Raw genomic sequence first — 26,443 nt, forward strand, 5'->3', positions numbered from 1 at the left:
AAAAAAAAAAGTTTAAATGGAATAGGGCACACAGGCACAGCACTAAGAAGAGATAATACTCCTGTGCATGAGCTTCTTTTCAGAACCAAACATTATTTTTCAATGATCAATCACTGATCAAGAACATTAAGAGTGATCTTAAGTGTTAAGTGATCCTACTGCATATTAACAGCATACATGGTCCCTGGCCAACTGACGTTTGTTCAGAGTCTGAGATGGTGAAAATCAGCTTTTAAGAGCTTAAAATAAGGTGTTGAGACAAAATAAGGCTTTTCTTATTATTTTGTTAGATTTATTTGTGAAACAGCATTACAGGTACCAAAGGCTGATAACACTTTCAGTCTTTGTTGTTTTCAGCAGCTGTTACCCACTGTTGATGCCCTAGAGCAGTTGTCTCTCTCTCACTTGTGTTGTCTCTGACAGTGCTCATGATGCACAGGAAAGTGCCATTTCTCTGGTCCTCACTGCCTGCTGTTTGCAGCATGCTGTTTGCACAGTACTGTTTCCCTCTTGGACAAGGAAGTCTGGGCAGTGATGCAGGTAAACAGTCTTCAGTCTCAATTGAGACAGAATGCTGGAGGCTGTTGTCAGTGATATAGCACCAGCTCTGTTGGTTTTTTTCCCCTTGATCCCGATTAGACGGAGTGAGTTGAAGGTTATGTCTGCATTGGCGTGGAGTCCACACGTTACAGTTCCAGCTGCGGGATTTGTTTTCTATTCTGGAGGATGCCACACTTTTTCCATGCTAAACTAAACTGTCATGCATTCAGCCAGTGCATGGGTCTGATCAGGTTAGAGATAACTTTCTACCTAATTAATGTTCATTAAGCAACAGTCAGCCAGGCTGCCAACGCTGCCCTTCGAAATGGCACAGGAAAACTCTCTATAGTAACTGTACTCTGGCACCTTTCTCAGCCATGTCAGGCAATGAGGATTTTTTGTCTCCACTTGTATAAAGTGCACCTTTACTTTTGATCCCTAATGCATTTGATTTCATTTATGCATATTGCATTCTTGTAAACTACTGCTAAGGTTCTGGAGATGATGCTGTTTGTCAGGCAGGTACTCTGGGAGGACGGTAAGTTCTACAATTCCCTGGCCATCCTCAGAAATGTTGCTGCCATAAAAAAAAAACAACCAAAACCAACCAAAAACGTAGCTGCCCTCACGAGTTGGAGATCTTCAGGGATAGCTATGTACAAGAGGTTTTGGCTGCATGCAAGGCTTGTGTTGCTTTGACAAGGAAATGAGCCAAAAGAGGATCTGTGGAATAATTTGTTTTCTTTTACATGAGCACAGAATGATTAGGAGACATTCCTGATTGCAAGATTGCTTATGTTTCTGTGGCTTTTTATGGAGTGTCAAGCCTCTAGATTTAAGTGTTGGTTGAGAGTTTTCAGAAGTTAGAGCTGAAACTCTGGCACCTAATTTTAAGTGAGACTTCTACCTTCTGGCCGCAAAGCACGTGAAGACACCTTTTCTCCAAGGGAGTATTAAGTCCAAGTGACCTTCAGGCCCACGTACAGAACTTAAGATTTCCCAGCTCAGTGTATGAAGATGCTTTAAACTAATAAGGACACAAGTAGCCCCAAGGGGCGTTAACTTTGTGGTCTGGTTGCAGCTACACATTTTAAATAATGCCTTTGTCTAGGTACTCTTCTCATCGTAAAATAGCCTGTGAAAGAGGTGAATAGCTACTGTACAATTCTGTATGTGGACTGTTAAATCCGTCTTCTTAGATGGTAAGAAAGTGCGGATGGGCTCTTGGTTGTTCACTTCTTCCTTTGTTTCATCAGTGAATGCTGCATACAGAGTAGGTGGCTGAGTCTGAAGCCTGTCTCTCTCGTGCTATGATACCTAATTCAACTCCTCAGTCCTTTATTACTAGCCACATTTGCTCTACCATTTAATCCGTTTTCCCACGTTGTTATCCCCTCTGCCCCACTGGCAACCAAAGGGACTAGACAGACTGATTGCTTTTCAGACAACTTGGAATAAAAAAAGTCTTTTATCTGTAGTCCTGCTGCTTGCAAACAAATGCACAATGGACACAATGAGACTGTTTGACATGTCAGAGGTCTATTTCTTTTTCTTGGAAAAACATCTAATGTTCCCCTGTTTAAACCAAAAGAGAACATACATTATCTGTGTCCTGCTTTCTATTTCTTAAACAAAAACCAGCTGGTACTAGTGCTTGCCTTCAGGAAGAGACCATCAGGAAGTTGAAATATCAAATCTTGGCTCTGCTTAGTTGCCACAGCGATGTATAATTAACCAGGCTGTGGTAATGTTATAGAAAGTAAACATAAGGAAATATTCTTGGTAATGGAAAATTTAAACCATAGTTTTAAGTAAGACTGAAGGGACTGAAGATTACATTTTAATTGATCATTTGCAATTAGACACATATGTTTGCATTTATATTGTAATTTGATCAAATAGTATCATTGTGTGGTCAGAAAGAAATTTAAATGAGTTTGAAAGAAGTAAAAGAGGATTCCGAGATACATTATTGATGGTACAGTCTTTGTAAGAAATTGGCGTTTCATTGATTTGTGGGGATTTGGGATGGGTTTTTTTCCTCCTTGTTACTAATAGGATTTTATTTGAAAAACAATACATTTCCCCACAACGTATCCAATAAGAAATAGATAGAGAGAAAAAAGTTTGATTTGGAACAAATGGGAAATCAGATCAAGGCAAACCATTTAATGTTCACCTCCTGCAGCTGATATGCCTTACACACCTTTTCCAAGTGGTCATGACACGGATGCACAGTAATTAGTTTTTCTAAATACCTTTCTTTAAGTGGTGATTGTTAAATTATGCTAATGTATTTTAAACTCATGCCAAAAGAAATTGATGTGCAGTTCCTCAGATCCATACAGGAGGAAGTTTCATTCTCTTTGTGAGGTTTATGAGAGAGATGAGTTTAGGCGTGGGGTGCTGTTAAAGGATTAAAACTGTGGAACGTTGTCTATGAGATACTCGTGTGCTAAAATGTGGGTCAGGCGCAGTGGGATAAAGATTATGTACTTTTGGGAATCCTATTCCTTGTAGTATCTCTCAAAGACACGCTTTACGTGCAGCAGTCTGAACAAATGTACAGCATAAGGGCTGCTCACTAAAACATAGCTGGGGTAGAACCATCCACCTACGGACCCTGATGGGAAGAGGATTAATCCTTTAAGAACTTTTATTTGTTCTCTGCATTTGGCCATCTTGTTCTTCAGAACTTTGTTTTAGACTCTGAAGGATGTTACTAAAATCGAGACACCATGTGTACTTAGTAATAGGCCCTGAGAAGCTTTTTTGTGCCTTATCTTCTCTTGATAAGATTAGTGTAATACTTTCTCTTCTAGAAAGCTAAGAGCACTAAGTGACCTCCAGCTTGTTTAAAACTCTGCTGTAAGTACTGTCAGAGCATATGTTACTGATTAGAGCAGCAGTTCACCTGCTACATCTGTTAATAAAAATAATTCTATTGCATATTGTCATTTAAGGGCCACTAATCTTCACCTTCAAACTTACTGGGTTCTCTTGTCAAATTTGAACATCATAGTGCTTGTATGCGCTCTCCGTGCTTTATCCCACTGACTCAAGCAGAAGACAGTGAAGGTTGCTCACTTTGGCACTGCAAAGTGCTGAGCACTCTTGGCTCGTCTTGATCTCTCTGATGGTGGAGGGGGGTATGCAAGGAGTACGTCTTGTGGTCAAGGCTTATTTGCCATACATTATGCTGAGTAGAAAGATGCTATGAAAAATGAGCCTGAACATGTTCCTACCCATTCTGCTGTAACTTAGAACGTGATCTTTCTACTTTCTGAATGACTTGTATTCACTCAGAATTGCATCTTGTGATGAAAATAGCATTGGGTAAAAATGTATTTCTTTCTGTTGTTTTTTAACTTCTTGCTTTTCAGTTTGTTTCAGTTACCTTTTAGTTTGTGTGGCATAAAAATGCGCATAGAAGTACCAATTCCTTTCCAGTCAAATGCCCAGGTAGTTCCCACACATCGTGTCCTCTTTTCTTACTGAGCAGGACACAGATTCCTGAGGGCACCCTCACATTTGAGAGTTGTGTAAAAATAGCAGCTCCTGAAGTTACAGTCACTGTCAGATTATGGATAGGAGGTTGAGAAGGTTTGGCATTTTGATTCAGAACACAAGAAAAAAAAAATACCTCCCAGAACAAGTGGGTTTGCTTATATTTGCAAGAAGAGTGCAGTAATTCACTTGAGGCAAGGTCTAAAATTATGCTTTCCCCTGTTTGGCAAGGCCCCATTGAAAAGGAGCCACTTCAGCAAAGCACCAGTGTTTACTTTGTTCCTTAACATCTCCTATGAAGCAGTTGATTGTAAAATGAAAGCAATCCATCCTTTCAGATTTAGTTTTTGATATGTATTTGGCAGATCTGACTTCACGAGGGGGCCCAATACCCTGAGCAGCCACCCTTGCTGCTCTCTGACCAAGGAATAACACTGGAGTGAGCTGTGAAAGCAGCTTCTTGCCTCCATCTTCTCCACAGGAGAACAACTTGGCTGTTGCCAAGTGCAAACACTGGTGTGTTTTCACATGTTTAGATTGCTTTCAGGCAGAAAATTGTTGCCAATTCAAAGTAAAGGTTTTTTTTTAAATATGCTAATATTCAGGTAAAATTGGCATTCTTATGGTTGTTAAGAGGCTGTATCGAAATCCTATTGCACCCTGACTGTAGAATTGCTAGCATCAGATAATTTACATGTTATATAGCCTGTATATTACAAAGATCTGCTTGAAGCTCAGGACTTAACAAGCATAACACAGAGGACTTTTGTACAAAGCTTGAAGAGTTAGTCCCTGGCCTTTGGCCAGGAATAAAGAATGCTTGCCCTTGTGCCATTTTGTCCTGTGCTGCTCCAGTTCTGGCAGCGGTTCTGCTTCAGTGTAATTGTTGGCACTGAAGCTCAGCTGAACCCTGAATGGCCTCTTCCTGCAAGCAAGCAGGGGCGCAGAGGTCCGAGACGGCATCAAAACTCCGTATTGATCAGCTGTAATAGAGGACTCTATTATGAGAACTCTTCATATCAGAGCCAAGCAAATTGACTACGGTGGTGCAGTAGTAAAGTACTAAAAAAAGCCATAAAGAGTGTGAAGTAATTTTCAGTTTTTCCACGGGATAATGGAGGGGCTAAAAGAATAAGAGAACAAACAGCTCCTTCTGGGACAGTCACTGTTTTGGCTATCTATCTGCAGTTGTTGTTGATCTCGCCTTCCTATCTGTGCTAAGTAGTAGTTGAGTTTTTCATTCTCGTCTGAACCAGGCACAGAGTACAGTCACAGCTTTAAGTGATAAAGTGTTTTTTATTGTTTGCAAAGGCTTGCTTACTCTTTATTCTGCTTACTGTTCTTTAAAAAAAAAACTTTCCCATTTCATTGAGGCAGATTTGGAAGTCAAACGAGAAACTTCAGACTCTACTACGATGGAAAGCACTTTGTTGGGGAGAAACGTTTTGAGTCCATCCATGACCTGGTGACAGATGGATTGATTACTCTTTATATTGAAACGAAGGCAGCTGAATACATTGCCAAGATGACAATAAATCCAATTTATGAACACATAGGATATACAACTTTAAACAGAGAGCCAGCACACAAAAAACATATGCCAACCCTGAGAGATGAACATGATGGCAAAGAGTCTACAGGAGAGGATGAGGTAGCAGAAAAGAGGGTAAGCAATTGTTAACCCACACTTTTTTTTCTGTTAGGCTTTTTATTTTGTACTTTTAACCCTCCCCCTCTACCATAAAGTGCTAAAGGTATCTGTAGATATTTAGTCTACATATTTATTTCCAGTATTGCATTAATAGTAATATTTAAACTGGTTACGGAGGGTTTTAATAGTAATTTTTGCATATTGCAAATTTCTATGATTTGGAAATTAGTTATTTATCATTGTGAGGTTCCTTTCTTCAGGTATTTTCACAGTTATAGATGTTACCATTAAGCTATGCCTTTATTTCAAATGGGATAAGAATATTTTATCTTAAAATTGTTTATAGTGTCTAAGACAACTGCCCTTTGGTCAAAAATTATATTTCTTAATATATTGAGCATTCCCCAAACAAATGCATTCCCTAATTTATTCAGCAGCCTGCATACAATGACAGTAAAGTTGTCCACGTTATAAATAAGCCTGTTCATTAAGATGATAAAATGTTAAAACATTTCACTTGGCTAAGTTCAGCCTGTCAGAAGCTGACAGAGCTATTTTTGGCCTCAGCCAGACTTACGAAGAAGGATTGCTCTCTTTAGAGAGTTGCAGTATCAGCTGAGAACTGACTGCGTCCTGGATTATAAAAGAAAAAGCGAACAACAAAGAAATCTTAGAACCAGTGGAAATAGAAATATTAAAGGAGGTTGGGAATGTGTCAGGCAGACAAAGCAGCTGCCTGAAACTTCATTTGTGTGACAGAGACTAAACTTAAAAAGCAAGCATAATGTAAATTCAGTCATGTTAAAACTAAATACTTTGTTTATTGAAAAGCTGACATGTGAAACTCTTTTTAAATTGTATTTTTACATATGTGTAGGTGTTAATGCATGTATAATAGTATGATCCCCTATTTCACAAACATCACAATGACATCAGGAGTATCTAATATGCTTACAGTGCTTAGAAAAAATGCTAACCTTAGTTGGGATCATCTGTTTGTCTTTCCAATCAGAATTATGTCTGTGATTCAGTTTTTCTTGAGTTGGAGGAAAGGTCCCATTACAATTTCCAACATGCATGACTATTATAGTGAAACTAAGCTCCATACGGAGTCCACAGAGAGAGGAAGCTCATTGCTCTGGTCCTTCAAATCCTTCTCCAGCAGTCTGTCATCCTGCACTGATTTTGCTGAGAGATGAAGTACCCAACTTAGCTTAAAGTATGAATCTTCACTGTTACCAGATCATTTTGACAAAAGAAATACTGCTGGGGATATTGATGCTAGCTGACCACGTTAAATATCCAATTTCTTGCCTGTTAGGTACCAGTAGAAGAGGGGTGAGTTATCAGTTACAGTTCCTGACAGCCACTGCCTTGCAGCGTGCTGTTTCAAAAGGATTTTTTTGCGTGTCATCACAGAATTCATTATAATGCAAAGCCTGGTTAAAAATATTCTGTAAGAGTTCTGGAAGTCACCGCTTTGGGTTTCTTTGGTAAAATTAACTCTTCCTGCATTTAGCATCTTTCAGGTGACACCAGAACTCTGTTGTGTCACAGCGTTTTTTAGATTGATGAAGTTTTCACAGTAAAGGGATCTTACTGATTATTGTTGAAGAATGATGTTTTTTCCATAGATTACATGGTGTTACGTCAGACTCATCAACAGGGTGTGCCTATTGAAACATTTTTCGTGAAATAGCTCAAGAACTATCAAATATTTCTCACAGGTTGAAATTTTAGGTGAAAAACCTTTAGAGAGGTTAGTCATGTAATTGCAACATCCCACCCTGTTTGTAACTTATAAGCAACTAAAGTGGCTTCATCTGCAACATACTTCAACAGCGATGGTGTTTACTGGCCTGAAGCCCAGTTTTTGAGCCTTTTCTCTTTATTTGTCTTGGAACCATGTTGTTCTGGACACAATGAGGCACACAGACATCACAGTACAGTTAAATGGGGAGATTTCAGTTTAATTTTCAAGTCATTATCCAGTTGGGATTATTACCTGTAGCTGCACAGGAAAGGCATGGTGTGATCCTTTTTACAGTGGAGTGGAGCAGAGGTGACATCTTTGCTGCTTTTACACCTCTCAGGGCCTTTGCTGGAAGATGACACAAAGTGTCCTGAGTGTCACTTCACCCAGCAAATCTCCAAGGGGAATAAGGCATTCAACCCCATGACCAGCACCTGATCCCAGTAGCAACCTCAGCATTTGGAACAAGCCCCAGCATCCAGCTAAGGCTTGCCAAGTCCTTTGTCCCTCCTCTGTAAGTCACAGGATGTGGGGAGCATGGGAAGAGGGAGAGATATGGTGGTGGCCTCGCTGAATGTCTCATGGGGGGGTGGTGGGGGGGCTATGTGCAATGTAGGAGTGGTGGGCAGAGGAGACCTCGGAGGGCTTTCCCAAGTGTCTCCCACCACCATCTGGGGGACTCGGTTACTTGCACACCCACTAAAGCTGTCACCGTGACAGTCTGGGAGAACTATTTCAGGTTCAGGGGTGTGAACAGAACTGACTGGCTGGAGGACTGTGCAGACAGGTGACTGAATCACATCTGGTGGTTTATTTTCTAAAAGAACATTGAAATCGTGAGATACATACTTGTTTGACAAATAATTTGCATTTAAAGCATGAGTACTGGATGATGGGAAATATTTCTCTGGCTTTTTAAAAAACCTACCTACTATAAAAAGTTAACATGCTAGCACAAGGAACACAGGAGAGATTAAATCTCCACTTAAACAGAAGACACAATCTCTCTGCTAGTTTATAAGCTTTCTTTGGGAAAATAATAATAATGTCATATGGAAAATATATGTATCCTCTACTACATTGATCAGAAGGTCATTTTACCCTTTTTGTGTAGCCTACTTCTTACAGAAATTTACTTGAAAACTTCAATTAATAATAACGTAGTATTTACCTTATTATGAACCATTTAGCCATGATACAAGGAAGCCTTCTTATAGGACACTTATAAATAGGTCAAGCAGTTTTTCTTTCTCTTCAGTGGGAGGGATGGCAGAGTGATTCCTGTTGTCCAATATAAAGAGAATATCACTGAATCGATATTGACGATTCTAACAAACAATGCAAAGAAAATTGTCCAAAATCCAGAAGAAAAAACCATTGTCTTGTGATCCAAACATCAAAATCTGTGTGCCACAACATCAGCCCATTAGCCCCATGGTGAGGATGAAAATTTCTGCAGTGTACAGTATTTGGCAATTTATGCATCTTTATCAGTTTTATGCTGTTGCCACACAGCTTCTCCCTGCACTGTATGCTTCCTCTTCTGTAAAGAGAGGAAAAAGTCTGGGTCTGGAACATTGATCATTGTGAGCCAAAATACATTCCCCGGCTTGCAGACTCTGAGGCTGTTCAGATCCGAGTCTAAACTTTGTGCCTGTGACTGTTGCCCAATCCTGTGTGGGTGGTGTATGAAAGATAAATCCTTGAGAAGAAGGAAAGGAGAGACACGCAGGCTCTGACTTGGGAACAGCTGGTGGGAATGTAGTTTCGCTTTCTGTCGTAAAATCAAATGGAGGAAATTGGGCAGCCAGAGAACACACCTCAAACTTGAGAATGAAATACTGAAGAGCACTTCACTTAGTCTTCAATTTGGTGTGGGGCAGTAGGAGGGAACGTCACATATTTGTGTTAGATGCCTCCCAGCATGCACTGATAATACCTTATTTGTTCCCCGCTCTTTTCAGCAATTAATTTATAGTAGAAGAATTCAGCATGTGTTGGGTGACCTGTCATATGCAGTACATTAGAAATGAGCCTTAGTAAAGGGGAAGGATTTAAAGACCATAAAAGATGAAAAGACAAAAATTATGCAATCGTTAGATGAAGGTTGTAGGAGACAAATCACAATACTCCGAAGTACTGAGTCCTGCAAGAGACCATATTGTGGTGTGATTTAAGATGCAATTTTTAATAGGAAAAGCATAAGAATATAATCCACTGCGCAGCATGTGCTTCCCTGACGATGAGAAGGAATATGACTGCTTACTATATACAAGTATATATTAAAATTAAAATTCCTGGTTAATGATTTATGATTTTCATAACCTATGAAAGAATTAATAAATAGTCAGAGATAACTGGAGGAGTGCGAATTGAAAACAGGAGAGTGCTTGTCATGCTCGAATGCCCTGAATAGTTATTTTAGCTGCTGTGCCAAAAAGGTAATGCTGGTTCCCAAAACAGTCTGCAGATTGTTCAGAACTCAATTGTGCAGCCATCGTGGTCTGTATGTTAAGAGAGGGCTAAGATTCATTTGAAAGAGGGCTTCCCATGTGGATTCAGTCTGTATGGCCTAGTGTGGAAGTGGAAATAATACCCAGTATCACAAGATTTACTATTCCTCCCGTGCCTTGAATACTGATGGGTCTGTGTACATTCTTTACTCTCAAAGATAATTATGGCCTTGGAGCAGATGACTTGATTCAGTTAAATGCTTTATAAAAATGGTAGCTCTCAGAAATTAATAAATACCTAGATATATATATCAAAGTCCTTCTTGAAAGCCCTGCAAAACATGATTTTATTTTCATTTTGACATGCTTTTGAGATATGAATGTAAGAAGTTGTATGAGTGATTTATTCAAGTTTTAATATTTGCTATGAGAAAATGAAATAATTGGTTATGAGTTATCCCATCTTTCAGAATGAAATGCTGAGATTAATGTTAGGATAGCAACTGAATCACATTTATTAATGTTTACTTTGGTGATAAGTGCTATTTCTTCAAGAAACTTCAGTGGCTGCATATCAATTAAAGAGCCCTTCTAGTCCGTACTATATTCAGTTCAATTCCTACAGTCTGAAAGAATTGAGAGAAGATTGGTGGCAGCAGTCACCCAACAAAAGCCCTCTTTTGTTCTATTTTTAATGACATTAGTGGTGATACCATTTTTTCCTCCATAGTGATGAAGGCTGATTGTCTGCAACCCTGTGCAAGGAGATCTGGAAATGTAAATCTGTGTCATTTTAGTAGGAAACATGCTTTTAAGCCTGCCTCTGAAGATAATCCAGATCACAAAGTTAATTGCAATCTCTGTGTACATTTCTAACGGATTCATAACAGCCTCCACATACAAAATCAAGGGTCATAGTTATGGGTGTATGCGGAGGGACCAGTCTCACTTTCCAACCTTGAACTGACACTGGTATTTTCATTAATGACACTACTGCTTTTCTACTTTTGCTCTCAGTCAAATCTGTTAGTAAGATCTGCTTTAAACCTTCCTTCACTGAAGCTCATTTTATCTTCAGTGAAAGGACATCAGAAAATGTAGCCGTGGGAGTTACAGTAGGCTGTTGTAGAAGCATAAGCCCCCTTAGCAAGGTCTGTGATGGAGGAAGACAGCTTTGAACAACACTGTTTGGTGCATAGTAATGCCAATGCTGGGACTGATAGGAACTAAAAAGAAGACGTCTTAATAATCAGGGAGGAAAGTGTGCTTTGAGAGTGAAGCAGTCTTGATGCTGGAAGTTGTATGTTTTTCCATTTACTCAAATTAACTTAATTTTATTATAAAAGATGGGTGGTTAGTGTATAAAATTCTAGACAAGTGGTAGCTATAACAAGGGTAGCAACAAAGCAATAATGTTTTTAAAAGTACAACTAATAAATGTTTACGTTAAAGTACATTTAAAGACACAGGAGACTGAGCATTGAAGAATCCCATGGGTTAACTTGAGTTGATTGTCAACTCTTTTCTCACAAATGTTCCTTTCCAGTCCCTGCGCGGGTGTCCATGACAATCATTCTGTATGTTTAATGTAATTTATAAATAAAACATAACTCTGTGGAAGGCAAAAACTTCTATTTATTTCTTCTGGGTTTAGCCCATCTTTCAGCACAGACTTCAAAGCACAGACAATTTTGTCAATACCAGGAAAGTTCCTAGCAGGATGAAAGACAAGCCTACTTCTTAGGTAGCTGCTCCAGTGTATCAGCAACGTCGTACTCTGCAGAGATTGCCCCAGCCTCAGTCTTCTTCATCTTCCCTTTCTGTCCATTAGCATTTATGGCAGTAGGGATCTAGTGCCGTATATGTCATTATATATGGCAGATACAGTTCAAGCTAAGACTGCAAATGATTATGATGCCTTTTTATAAGTATGTACATTTTTAACTTAACTATGTGATTATTAAGAACTGAGAAATGTGAGCTAATTGCACATGCTGTCCAGTGTGCAGATATCAGCACAAAGAAAATTATATTCTCCAACCTGTAGGGTGCTTTTTCTACTCATAATCACTGAGAGTAACCTAAGCCCTTATTTATGTTCACTGTGGCAGTAAAACTGATACACTAAAAAGACTGTATAAACTGATCTTGTTTTAAGATTCAGAGCTTCCAAATGAAGCATAAACTTTGCTAATTTAATCCTCAGGTCACAGAATATCTAGTTTTTCTCTTGTTGGTATCTCATGCTTACAAAGGATAAGTTAGCAGGCAGGATTTTTTTTTTTTTAAGTGCTTCTCTCTGGACTTGTAGCTCAGCTCCAGTGCTGAACGTGGTCCCATAACTCTCCTGTTTTTCCCAGGCCAAATTCCTTCTTTTTTTCTCCTTGCCAGGTCTGGTCGGTACTCAGCTGTGCTCTATTAGCTCCTGCCGGTTACAAATGGTGTCCCAGCTGATTCCAGTTAGCCTCCCAGGACCTCAGCTTGTGTGGGTAGCCTGATTGCATATTGCTGGTCTAGTATTGCAAGGTTCAAAACAAATAAGGCTCCACAAACTTCAGATAGAGAGGAGTGGCTTAGGTCGGGTTGCATTTCAAATGCGCAGCACGCCTCCCATCACGATGCTACTCCTGTGGACAGGTGTCCCCTGTGTTGTAGGTAAGCACAGTTGAGGATCAGCATCCCCTTTCAGCCTTTTGACATGGGCACGAGTCACTCGGCTGCTTGCTGAGATTTTTCAGGTTACTTTCTGCTTTTTAACGTAAGCGTGGCTCTTCTGTGATCTGGCATGCATGATGTGTACACAAAGATAGAGTCTTCAGAAAGTCCAGTGTCTAATTATACTGAGACAGGCAGCTGCTGTTTGAATTTGGGGGGGTCTGGTCTCTCAGACTCACAGACCAGCAAAAGTCTGGGGAGTAATTACCTTGAGTATATGCCCTGTGCCTGATCAAGCTTTTGTAAAATGAAGAGTGTACATAACTATTAAAAAGGCTGTAAAGCAGTACAGTTGCCGTGCAATTAAATCTGAAGAATACTGGTTGTGTTGCTACTGATGAAGTGAAACCATTAGCAATGAATAAGCTATTATTCTTTTCCTGTGTTTCTCAGTGTTGTGAGGTAAGTCAGTGTGATGCCCTCACCAGCAGTTCTTTCCAGAGTTTCTAATGCTTGCTGGTTTGGCTCTGGTTACATTTTTAATGCCCTTCAAAAAGTATACCATATAGCTTTAGCTTCTCTTATGTATACTGGCAGAAGTTCCTTCCTTTTTAACTGGAACAGGCTAGCACGAGGATCGCGGGAAGGGAGGAAGGAATCTCCCTTAGCTCTCGACGAGCCAAAGAGGATACCTTTCTTTGGGCGCTCTTCAGAGGGAAGAGAGATTTTTCCCATCCTGGTGGACGTTAGTAGGTGGGACACGGAAACACAGAGATCCAACTCAACTCCTTATGAGTAATGGAGAGCTGTCACGGCTTCAGTCCTAACAAGCTGTAGGAGTCTGCTGCTTAGCTTCCATATAGGCCCTATACTTGAAGTTTCCAAAGAGGCTGCCTAGATGTATAGTGGGGAAGCTTCATAGCTATATATAAGGCAATTACAATATTTTTTTTCTTTTAAACTATGGTTTCCCTTGACTTTTTATGCCTTCTCACAACTGAATAATCTATGCAATAGCCACAGTAAGGAAAAAGTGGGTCTCTTTCAGAGCAGTCTCTAAAGCAGGCACATGACTGTCATTTATTGCTTATGCAAAGAGCTTCCCGGACAGTGAGGGACTGCGGTGGGTTGCTAGCTGGCAGCTCCCTCGTTTGTTGTTCTCTTTCCTTAGCTGTGTGAGTTTTGGGTCTTTTTTTTTTTTTTTAACTCCTTCTCCCATCTGGCATCTCCTAATTATTTTCTATTACTAATCACTTCTACAGGAAACAGGCTGGACTGTTGAATTAAGAGCCCTGTAAAAGGATAATTTTGTTATTTACAAGTTTCTTACCTCACTTAGACTTTATAATGTGACACTGTATAGCTGGTGATAATCACCTTGGGCTACGATTGTGTCTAATCTCATAAACTAGGCAGGGTCAGGTCTGGTCACTAGTTGAACATGAGAGGCCCAAGGAAAAAGGGGGGTTTGTAGCACCTTTGTTGTGAACTAATATCCAACATGTCTTGTGTTTTATACCCTCTGCAATTCTACATAGCCTGCGTAAATCTGTACTAAGAGTCTGACTACCAGGGATTTTCCCCACTTGCCTCTATCGTTATTCAGATAAGCTCCTTCTCCTTACTGCTGGGGGGGAGGGGGGGGGTCGGGATTTAGATGGGAGAGGAAAAGCATTTTTCATTGGTCACTGTTTACATGCTCACAAGTACAAATACATGTTATTTGGCTTCTGTACAAAGATGGAAAGGACGTGGAGCTGTGGTGGTCTGGTGTGTTGCCCCTCACTCGATTAGAGAATCCCTTGATAGGCAGGCACATCTGCTCCACTAATAATTGCCCATTCATAAGTGGTTACCAAACCCTTAAGACCCATGAAGAGTGAAATGCTTGTTTTAGAAGTGGTAGTAGAAAGAAGAGTAGTTAGAGGATCCTAAATGAAGTATTAGACTGTGAAAGAAAAAAAGAACAACCATTTATCCTGCAGTTAATGCTTGCAGAAGCTGATCTGTTCTAGCCCCTGTTTCTTTCCTTTTAATCTTTCACAAGAAAAAAGATGTTTTCAGATAAAACTTCTCATGCTTAGTTTTAGTCTCCAGCTGAATGTTTTTCTTTTCTGAATTTGAACAAAGTAAGGAGAGCAGTTTTGTTACTAAGCTCAATAAACTGCATGCTCTTATTACTTCAAACCTGTCACACTCGTCGTCAGTGAAGACAGCAACTCTTGACAGTTCTGCAAAGTCTTCCTTTGATCATTAACTTTTAGAACATTAAAGTTTTCCATATTTAACCTTTTTTTTCTGCATGGCATCAGCAGTTAGAAACAGTGTTGCTTCTGGCATTCACTGTTCCTGCAGTCCTAACGCTTAAGCAAGTTAAGCGTCATCACACTGAAAAATCTGATTCTCAGTTGATTAACAGTTGTTGCTCTAATCCTCTTCATCTTAGTATTGATATTCCTCACATCCATACAGCTTCCAAGATAACTACAGGATGATGTGTTTCTAATAGTGAAGTTCATATTGTAATGCACTTAGACTATATTGCTTTTTAGGGGGGATTATTATTGCATTGGTTACAGCTAAAGTAGTTTGAAATAGTTTGCCTAAGGAACATTAGAGCTGGTATCACAAAGTATAATGTCCTCTCTTAAACCTTATTCATATGTGTATGTGATTTAGTAATTTTTTTTATTATTGCCAATTTGTGAATTAGATTAGTAGCACTTAGAGGTAAGCAGCTTTTCCCCTTCCTGAGAAGAGTGAAGGAATACTGTGAAAATGGGAAAGGCTGTATTCCCAGTTTCCATTTTGCATGTAATGGTGAAATATTTCTAAAGCTCTGTGCTTTATATCATGTATCAAATAGTTTATTGGTTGAAGATTTCTAATGATTTTATACTGCTGGAAATGTCTTGAAACACTTACCAAAGTTAATGATAGTGAATTACATTTGCATTCAGGCATTTCTGTGAATTGGCTGATGATTAGAGTAAACGATGTGTTTAATACAAATGCACAAAAATTGCAGAAAGTATCATGTGTTGTTGTCTTTTACAGAATTTGAAGGGCTCAGTCTCTTAAGTGACAGCTTCTCATTCACTCCAGCCCCCAAATCCTTGCTAGAATTTGTCGCAGCGCTGCAGCCTAGTGCTTGGAAGCTGCCAATCACCTTTGTCACACGCTGGAGTTCACAAGGCAGACTCACTGCTCAGCAAGTTGATCATGCTGAGAGCTTACTGGATTTTTTTTTTTTTTTTAATGGGCCTTATGGGTTAATTCTCTTGGACTGTTTTTACTGTTGAAAATTCGAACAACCTCAGTGTTAGAAATCTTATGAACAGTGTCACTTAAAGTGGTAATTGATGGTGGCAGTACAAATAAAATATTGCCCTGTAAGATGAGATGAAAAACGTGACTACGTAAGAGGAAAGCAGTTGTACTGGATAAAGATTTTGTTCATTGCTAATGATTTTGTTCATTGCCAATGAATTTAAGAAATGGAACCATACCCCAAACTTAGTCTTTCAGCTTTGATGTGCCCTATACGCAAAATAAGATTTTTCCAAACATCGTATGCCTCTGAAATCCCAAATGTCAGATCACTATGAGTTACTGATTGGGACCTAGGACTACTGTATTTCAACTGAAAATAGAGATCTACTGAACATTCTGTTGCAAGAATCCACAGAGCTGCTGAAACAAATAAAAAAACAAAAATACACACACACACACACACCCCAAGTCCCTCCTGTGTCACAGAAGTTGTATAACCTGTCCACATGCCAATGCCTGCTTCTCCCCCAAAAGGTAAATAATCTGCATGGCCCGAATTTATGATGGAGAGTTGCATTGCCAGCCCCGTTTTGAATCATTTGAAATGATTCAGTTTTCAAATGAAGACATTATTTAAATTTGTTTCAAAGATGCTGGGTTTGACCATTTGAGACGATGGTTTCTTGAGTGCCTATCTCAAGTAAGAATTTTTAACAGTTATAGCTTCCTCTAGGGAAATAGGGTGCTTCCTGCCCTTACATGAAAATTTTCTTGGCAGAGGCACTTTAAAATGTTGATTAGGAAACTAAGAGGGAATAAATAGGAAAGGTGAACCATATGTGGAAAAGGAAAAATATGAAAATTGAAATGCTGGTCAACAGAATGTAAAATGAGCCTTTTCTGAGAATGTGATCAGGGATTAAAACATTTTATGGATGGCAATAAACCGATAATTTTATAATAACTGATAATTTGACTTTGGGAGCAGCGTATAATTCCACTGCCAATTCCACTCTGCTTTCATTCATTGCAGGTTTCAAATCAGTCCTGATTTAAATAGAGATTTATGCAAGGATAGTGGGAGCCTACATGAGAGACTCATTTGAAGGATGAACAGCCTACCTCATTTTGTGAATCTGCCTAATTGCACTGTATAAAATGAATGTAGATCTTGACCCACAGCACTGATGCATTTATGCCCATGGACACACGTGCACCTAGAAAACTGGTAATCGGGGTCTATAAGGAGAGCTGGTGGACACTGGGAGTTAGCCTATTTCGTAATTATTCTGCAGTTAGGTGGTCCATAAGCAGGTTTTCACCATTATAAATTTTGCAAGAATGTCCATGTCACAAGTCTAGTATTCCTTCAGGTTATTTTTTTTTTCTCTGTGATTCATGGAGTTGAATCAAGTGATAATTAAGGAAAGATTAGGAGACTTTGCATTCTTAGTCTTATTTATGCTAAATAACTATGATTATGGACTGAAAGTGTGTTGAAGAAAGAAACTGTGACAGCACATGTATCATAGCAACATGGCTTATTCAGGAAGAAGTGGATGGATTCAAAATAGAGGATGTGCCAAAGGAGCAGGTGTAGTCTGAAATACAAAGAGTGTTTAGAAATTAATGAGCTGCAGTTTTCAATTATAACATACATTGAACTACTCTAAATTGAATTACTGTGTAGAACAAAAAAGGCTAATATTAGATGTATTAGACTGCCAGACAAGACTAATGTGAAATTAATATTATACATCAGGTAAGAAAATATTAATGAGACATAAAAAGACATTTCCATACTGCTTGTCCATATTATACCAGTAGCCAAAACTCCTATTCCATGAGGAATAGATGGAAAAAAAAAGCCTAATAAATGTAATAATAGAAAGACCTTGTGGATTACATGATTGTCATTATCCCTAAGTGTATATGTTTTCAACTACAAGAAGATATAGAGGTTCATTGTAAAATCTGCTTTTATCAGTATAATTCTTAAATGGATAAAGACAGTGTTGTAAATTATTTATTTCATAAAGTTTGGCCACTGTCAACATTTCCTTGCTAGGTTACAGGTAAGGTTCCTCATCAAAGGGTATGGTTAAGCTTTTTGATGTCTTCTCTCTTTTTTTTTTTTTTATTTTTCCTTTTATTTGAAGAAATCCTTGTAACTGTGGGTCAGATGAGGAATAAACTATCACCAGTCCCTTGTGGTTACAGAAGATTAGTCTAACAGCCTGTTTTCTCATACGATACTTAAATGTAGTAGATTAGTAACAAAGAGCATTTGCCAGAAGAGTAGCATTCATGCAGCTGTCAATTTGCATTACATTTTGGCTGTTATCGCTCCTATAGCGCACATTGTCTTGTGGCATTTATAAATGACTTTTAAGGTCTTTTTGGAATACAGTCTGCCTTGACATGTCACGAGTCAAGGCTTTTGCTGGGGTGACTCCTTGCTGCAATGACCATCAGTCGTGCCTCGGTCACAACGGCACAGCTCCCTGCAGGCCAGCACGGAGACGCGCCACAGACCAGGGAAGGGAAGAAAACGCGATGCTGTTAGCTGAAATAGAAAATGCTGACTAAATGGGAGCGAGATGGAGAAGCTGCTGAGGAGCAGCCGCAGCGTGTTGCTGGCCAGTGCGAGGGTTGCTCCTTCAGGCAGAGCTCCTTGCTCCATCAACTCCTCTTCCCATAGGTCTCGTAGCTGCAAGACAGACCTCTCTAGCCCAAATTTATCAATGTGTAACAGTGTAATAGTTAACAAACTATGTGAGGAGCCTCCCAGTCTCTCTGCTTCTGCCTTTCCTGGGGAGAGGAGTACCTGGCACAAGTGGCTGCTTTAACTCACTGTTTAGCTTACCACCTCCATGGTCCAGGCTCCTGGCAGGAGGAGAGGAAGATAGGATGGACCAACACCAAAGCTATGAAGGATGGAAGCGTGGATGGAAAGGACTGAAAGCAAAGCTGTAAAGGACAGGCTTCATCTGAAGGATTTACTGGAGACAAATTCTGGTGTTCCATGGTGCTGCTCTCCTTGCTCGTGAACTGTCTTGCACCCTTTGCCTCTGGAACAGTGATGCTACCTGAGGCAAAGAGGTGGTACCTTCTGTACTTTACCAGCTCTTTGTCCTCTTCTGTACTTGCCGAGTTTGGATGGGGTTGGCCCCCTTTAAATGCAGCTTGTTTCTCCGAGGAAAGAATGGGGTTGCAGTAATGAGCTGCTGCAAAGCAAGGAGAGAATTGCTGAGGCTGATACCTCACCTTGAACTCCTGGTCATGGGGAACCGCTTCCTCAACGCAGTCAGTGTTAGGAGTGAAAAGAGACCATTTCTTAGTTTTCTGGGTAGCTTTTATCATGGTGTTTGATTGGCATATCCTGCCTCAGTGTCACACAGCTTGGTAGCAGCTCTGCTTTTGTCAAGCAGTCATATCTTGCCCTTGCGAGCAGGCTGGTAGTCTCTGTCTTTAAGGGAAGGGCTGGAGCAGTTGGTTATTTTAACAGAAGCAGCCGGGACCATAGGGATGTCCTGCATCGGTGTCTGCAGGGAACAGCCCTGTGGCTTCGGCCGGCTCAGGACCAAACCAGGACAAGGCAGGAGCCCCAAGAGGGTGTCAGGACTGTGCTGTCTCGCCCAGAACATGAGCCTATGAGGAAGCGTATTATTACTTATACGGCATAATGAAGTCGTAGCTATTGCTTATAAAACCCAGCTTAGCACCATTATTGATTGCAACATCCACGTCCCTGCTGGTGTGCATTCTCCTGTGCCCAGGTACACCCCTGTGGTGGTATTTGTACCTATGGAGTGTGAAGGAAATCCCCAGAATTACGTCCCCTCCTTCAGCGGACCAGTTGCTGACCTCACTAGAAGCTAAGTCGCTTGATGTTGGCAAAGTCCTCCAGAACTAAAGCAGAACTTCTTACTGCAGGTACTGCACAATTTTTCTTTTATTTTGCCATGGCTGGGTCCATGGTTATATACCAAAATAGTCCCCTCCCTGAGAAAAGAAATGTGGCGGTTGCCACTGAAAGTGCCTTGCTTTTGTCCCTCTATCCAGAACAGCAAATGTTAATTGTTTTTGTCTTGTCAGTTGTCGAGAGAGAGGAATAGTCACAGTGGATGCTTTTTGCCAGGGCACAGTTTCGACTTGTCATTTCCAAAGGCTCATATAGGTAACTGCCGGGAGTGAATCTACAACCCATCATCCCACTAGGAACAAAATAAGCCAGCTGACCTACATCCAAATCAGCTGCAGTGACCGGTAGGTTATAGGACTAAAGCTACAGAAAAACTACTTCTCTGGTGGCTTCCCCTAAGATTTCTCTGCTTTTTTATGAGTATGCTCCCTTGTTGTGAAAACAAGGGTACTTCAGGGTATTTCTGATAAGTGCAAACATAAAATCTTCCCAAATAATGCTAATACACTCTAATTGTACTGCACAGTACAGTACCAAATGAACTCACTTTTTATGCAGTAATTTGGAGCAGTAATATTGAGCAACGTTTTTTCCATAATTTAAACTTTGGTTTAGATTACTTTTTTTTGTTTAATTTAACAATCATACTTTAAACGAAGCCAACACTTTGGCTGAATTTGTTTAATTAAGGTTTTAAATTAAAAAAAAAAAAAAAACTTCTTTTTAAATTTTAGATATAAAAATGTTCACTACCTGCTGTGGAAATCACATATACTTTTATCAGAAATAAAAATTGAAAAATATAAAAAGCTATTTCTTTAGCTTTTGCAGTAAGTATTTCACAGGGGAGTGGGAGGGGGGTGAGGGTGGGAAGGTCTGATTTAATTAGAAGCCAGGCCATTTGGAAAATTTTGTTATAAAAAATAGAAACTTTTCTCAGCAGCAAGTTTTCACCATTCAACCATGTCTTAAACCTCAACTCCCCTGTGGGTAACTGTGGATTCAAAGCGGGGTTGTGTGTTGCCTGAGGATCCCAGTATACTTTGAGCACTGTGTGAGCCCGATGCTGTCCACGTGCCAGGTAAATGTGGCTGTGTTGGAACAGCAGCAAGAGAAGTCTTACCCTGGTGGCTGAGACCGCGTGATGGTCCTTCCCAGCTGCTGAAATGTCAACTTTCAGGTTGAACTTTTCTTGGAATAGCATTCCTACCCTCTGCTCACACCATCTATCTGTGGGCAGAGGCCATGCCTGGCATCAGCATGTCTACAAGTGAAGAAAAATGAAATGAAAACAGCTTATCACCAATTTTAAATAAAAAGTAAAATTGTGGGCTCTTCTTCCCCCCTTGGAATAATTCTGTGAAAGAGATGACTGGGAAAATTATATTTAGCATGGAACAAGCCTCCACCGAGAACTGCATTGAGGAAACTGGGCTCAGTTTCACAATTTGACTGATTAGCTTTTGAAAATTGTGTACTGAGCCCGTAAAATACGCTCATAAAGTGTTCAGGCAAGGAAGGATTTTCTGAGCATATACATTTGGCTAGGTTAGCTGTATAGTGAAACAGAACACGACAAAATATACAGTGGCTAACCACATAGCAACCCAAATATCTTCTTTCTTTAGATATGTACAACAGGGCATCACCTTTGATTTTTTTAAAAAAATGCATGCAATATAACTGCTGGTTATTATTATTATTAAAATGCATTCCTTAGAGAGATGGGATCGTAAGTCTGAAACAATAAAGGCATATTTAGTCATAACAACATGAAAATACCATATGAGAATGAAAAGCCTGCAGTGCATTCCCGAGACTGAAGAAAACACAATCCTGTGTTTGAGAGAGGAGCCAGGTGGTCGTGAAACTAAACACTACATGTGGAAATGCACGTGGGCTTCAGGAGGCCTGATCAAGTCTAATCTGGGTATTTTAGGACTTGCTGAGTTTAACCTGACTCTTGAATTTTCTGGTTTGCTGTTTTTTTTTTTTCTGAGGTGATGTTGGTTTATTACTCAACAAATGGGAAATGCATCCATTTGCCTTTTTAGAAAGATAATTTGTCCGATGTTGACTGAATTGTGTGACTGCATTAAACTTACATAATGTGTCTTTCAGAGAGTGACTAATGGGAATTTACTGCAAGCCATGGAAGACTTTAAAATCAATTCTGCGGAGTCTTCATAATAAGACTTACTGATTGTGAGATTAGTACCACAAAATAGGCATACATTATCCAGCTAACACCGAGAGCAAACAGTGCTCAATAAAACAGCTGTTTCTCCTGCACCCTGAAGGACTGCTCCAGGGGGAAGTAAGGAAAGCGGAGTCCCAGTAGAAAAACCGCTTTTGTGGTTGAGGTTTTAGAACAAATGAGAACATTTGAAATAGCAGGTTAGTGTCTTTTTTTTGTTGTTTTGTTTGGGTTTTTTCTTTAGTCCATATGTGCAATGTAGAACCTCTAAACAGACGTCTTGGTTTAAAGGTTGTCACATTGCTGGGTTTGATTTTTTTAGTGCTCGTACAAGTCACTAAAATGTACAGGACTGAGAGGCTGCTCTGGTCGTGTGCTCTGCTGCAAGGTCACTCAGCAATGACTTCCAGTCATACCATTTTCAGTTCACCTCAACCCTGTGAAATCACCTCCTTAAATTAAATTTAAAAAAGACAGCCCTGCAGTTTCCTTCCTCCTGGAGCCTGCACAGCATATTGCTCCCTACACATGCAATGACTGCAAATGTCTGTCACAAACAATTAATAAAACAATAAAATCAAGACTTGACTTAGAAAGTGGAAGGGAGAAGATTTTCCTCATCAGATTTCTACCTCTTTTCCATCCAGCATGTAGCAGACAGTATCTAATAATTGTCCCCGTTAAGGATGACTTCGGACAGAGCAGGTTATAAAGATAACTGTTGGAAAATGAAAGGGCTGTGGAGAGGAGACTTTGCTGGTGGGTGGGAGTGCAGGAGCCACCAGTGGAGAGCAGGCATTGCCAAGGGTGTAAGAAGAGCAGGACCTACAGGCTGGGAAGAGAGGCAGCATAGAGCGCCTAGAGCAGGAGAGCACGTTGGGAGAGAACAGCTTCCTGCAGGATTTGAGTTGAACCCCCAGGTCCATGACTTCATTTGTTTGCTCTCAGGGATGGTGACTCATCTCTGCAATGGCTAGGGCTACCTGAGGACAGTGGCTTGCTCTCTCTTACTTTATTGTCTCACATACTGGTAAGCTGAAGACCTGGACCTGCCCGATGAGCCTAACTGTGGTCAGGAAGGTGTGTACAACAGAAATGTCATTATTCGTTTCAAAAGAAAGGAAGTTTACTGTGTTAAGAAGTTCACTAGGTTGCAATGCCAAACTCTCAAAGTTAGGCAGTGGCAGAAGAATTCTTCAGAATTCATTGTAGCCTTCCAGTAGTTAAAGGGGGGCCAAAGGAAAGATGGGGAGGGATGCTTTATCAACAAGTGTAGCGATAGGATGAGGGGTAATGGTTTTAAACTAAAAGAGCATAGATTTAGACTAGATAATTAGGAAGATATTCTTTACTCTGAGGGTGGTGAGGCACTGGCACAGGTTGCCCGGAGAAGTTGTGGATGCCCCATCCCTGGAGGTGTTCAAGGCCAGGTTGGATGGGGCTTTGAGCAACCTGGTCTAGCAGGAGGTGTCCCTGCCCATGGCAGGGGGGTTGGAACTATATGATCTTTAAGGTCCCTTCTAACTCTAACCATTCTATGATTCTCTGAATGAGCATATACATTATAGAATTATGTCATCTGAGAGCAGCTGTATGAATTTTAATTTCAACACTATTTACACTACGTTATGTTGGGGAAATATATGTAAGAAATAGATAACAAGTATATATTGTTCATAATTTTTCAGTTGCTAGCTTTATGGCTTGAGCTTTCTTTCAGTCGAGGTTTCTGGTGTGCACAAGTATAGTGCTTATAGCACGTGACGGGCTATAGGTGTAGGTGAGCCCAGTATTCCTATATTTGTAAACAGCAGAAAATGCTTTGCACTGAACAATGGGAAGCTGATTTTATGTAAAACCAATAAGCAGTCTGAGTTAGATTACTGTAACACAAAGTAATGTGAGAATTAAAATTCATAATCTTATAACTACTTTCCAGATTACAATGTGTTTTCATAATTACAGCCATGAGAGAGGACCTTTCCCTGTTGGGTAGTTTTGCTTACCTTTTTATTGGCATTCTTAAGATCTAATTTGCCAGAATCCAGAGATTGGTTTCTACTAACTTGACTCTGAAGTGCAATTGAAATAAATCAGTTCTTCAGAATTAGGAAAAGGGAAGCTGAAAATTAAGTAATAAGTATGTCAAAAAACAAATATGCGTTCTACCAACAACTGAAAGGGAAATTCAGAATGCTTTATCTTGCTTCTTAAGTGGAATTATACAAAATAATAGAAATTGATTAAGATAGTAAATACACTCTTGAAAATCGCTGGGTTACTTATTTCCAACTAATTCAATTTTCAAAGAGTTTATTTCCTAATATTAAGTTTTGGTGATTTATTTTTTCCCTTTAAAAAATAAGAGGAATTTTGGGTTCCGAGGAAGCATGTAACAAACTTATCCCGAACTCCACAATTCGCTTCCTGAGCCTGCTGTCACTTGAAGTTGTTTGGAGAGGATGACACCTGTGGGGCAGTAGGCCCACCTTGTTCCATGGGAACTTTTGTCTGATGTAGTCCTTAGGAATGAAACCGTGAAGGCTGAGGGACTTGGGTCTTTTTAGTCGAGAGAAAAGAACACTGACTGGGGATCTTATTAATGCTTATAAATACTTAAAGGGTGGGTGACAGGGGATGGGAACAGTCTTTTTTCAGTGGTGCCCAGTGATAGGACAAGAGGTAATGGGCACAAACTTGAATATAGGAAGTTCGATCTTAAGATGAGGGGGAACTTCTTTACTTTGAGGGTGGCAGAGCACTGGCACAGGCTGCCCAGGGAGGTTGTGAAGTCTCCCACTCTGGAAACATTCAAAACCTGTCTGGACACTGTCCTGTGCAACCTGCTGTAGGCAGGGGGGTTGGACTAGATGATCTCCAGAGGTCCCTTCCAACCCTGACCATTCTGTGATTCTATGATTCTGTGATTCTATGATTCTGTGATTCTATGATTCTGTGATTCTATGATTCTGTGAAGTGGCTTTAGCTAAAAAGAAAGGAGAGAATGAACTGGAAAGCCTGTCTGCTTCCTTCTCCCCGGAGTCCCTACTGTTCTCACATTTCACACAGATGAGGGGGTCAGTTTTTGCCATCTCTTACTCCTCACCTCATTTCTCTTGGTCTCGTATTGCCTGGAGTGTTACACTTAGAAGGATGAGCAGAAAAATGCGAGAGGGGCAATTCTTCACTTACAGCAGAAATTAGCAGTTAAAAGCAAGACAGGCAGATTGAGGTAGAGGTTGGAAAAGTATTTCTCAATAGGGTGGATCAATCAGCCTCCGGTTTGGATTGAAACCGGGAACTGAGCCAGATACTCCTAAAGCCCCTGTACGAGCCACTGATGCCCCACAGCTTCATCCTGTATAATCTGTAGCCAGTGTTTTGATTATTAGCTATTAACTTGCATTGCAGATTAGTGGTTGGTGAAGCACATGTGTTGATCCTTAATCTTTGCAACCTGACCCTATGCTGAAACCCAGCTGATTTTTAAAACCTGTAGAGAAGGTAGTGGTGGTGGTGCCAGGGAACAGAGGAGGGGCTCACGGCGGGCATTACTCTCAGCTGTATGGGCAGGACTGAACTAAACCGTAACACTGTGATCCAGCTGCAAAACACGCACCAATTCCACCCAGAAGACTGCGACAAACCATGCTTGTCTTGGGTTGATACTGAGTCATGAGAGATAAAAATACCTTTGCTGCAGGAGGGAGAGCGGTTGTGGTGCGGCAGCCCGTGGCAAGGGAAGGGGGGGGCTGTGCTCTGGCTAGTGGCACACAGAGAGGTCCTCTGGAGCCCTATGTGTTGGGACGGTTGTCACCCCCATGGTGTGAATTGCTGCCATAATAAGTCAGAATAAAGGTCCGTTTTTGCAAGTCTCTGACAAGGACTGTTCACAAATGCTTGGAGGCACTAGAAGAAAAAAGACAGGAGTTGAGTGGTCATGGTGTGTGTCCCCCCCGGCCGTCGGCGTGCAGCCGAAGAGAGGTGCTCTGGGTGGATGTGGCGTGGTCTGCCCTGGTCCTTAGTCAGCCCCTTACACTTTGACCCCACTGCATCCTGCGGCAACGCTTTAATGATGCTGCTGTGAAATGTCATTTCCTTTGGCTTGTGTGAGGGGTAGCGAGGATCAGGTTGTCCTGTGTGCATTTCATCACCAGTCGCATCACTCCAAACAGCAGATTTCAGTCTGATTTAAGACTGTGTGTCATTCACCTCCTGTTGATAGTCATAAACCCCTATGAGAGGGACCACAGCAATGCAGCGTTTGGGTCTTTGGTGGAAGGGGTGAGGTGGTGAACTTTTGGCAGCATTTGTGTTCACTACTGGCTGATACACGATGTGAGTGTGATGAGCCTCTTTTTATATGAAAGGCATTGAAAAAATATCATTTTAAAGGAAGGGCGATGAGCATCAACGCTTACGTTAACTCCTTACCTCCTGGTCCCCAATCGCTGTCAGGTCGGGGGGGAGGGGGGGGGTCGGGGACAGC

The 26,443-nt window shown here is 40.6% G+C and overlaps 1 protein-coding gene across 1 annotated transcript in view; it reads left to right on the top strand.

The window, feature by feature from the left end:
• Positions 1 to 26,443, top strand: part of CHN1 (chimerin 1) — an 82,944-nt gene that overhangs the window by 23,681 nt on the left and 32,820 nt on the right. The window contains exon 5 of the mRNA XM_009894533.1: positions 5,425 to 5,713. Within this exon, the coding sequence (XP_009892835.1) occupies positions 5,425 to 5,713 (289 nt within the window). The remainder of the gene's footprint in view (positions 1 to 5,424; positions 5,714 to 26,443) is intronic.

Source organism: Charadrius vociferus, unplaced genomic scaffold, assembly GCF_000708025.1.
Source record: "Charadrius vociferus isolate BGI_N301 unplaced genomic scaffold, ASM70802v2 scaffold161, whole genome shotgun sequence".
Taxonomy (NCBI): Eukaryota; Metazoa; Chordata; class Aves; order Charadriiformes; family Charadriidae; genus Charadrius; species Charadrius vociferus.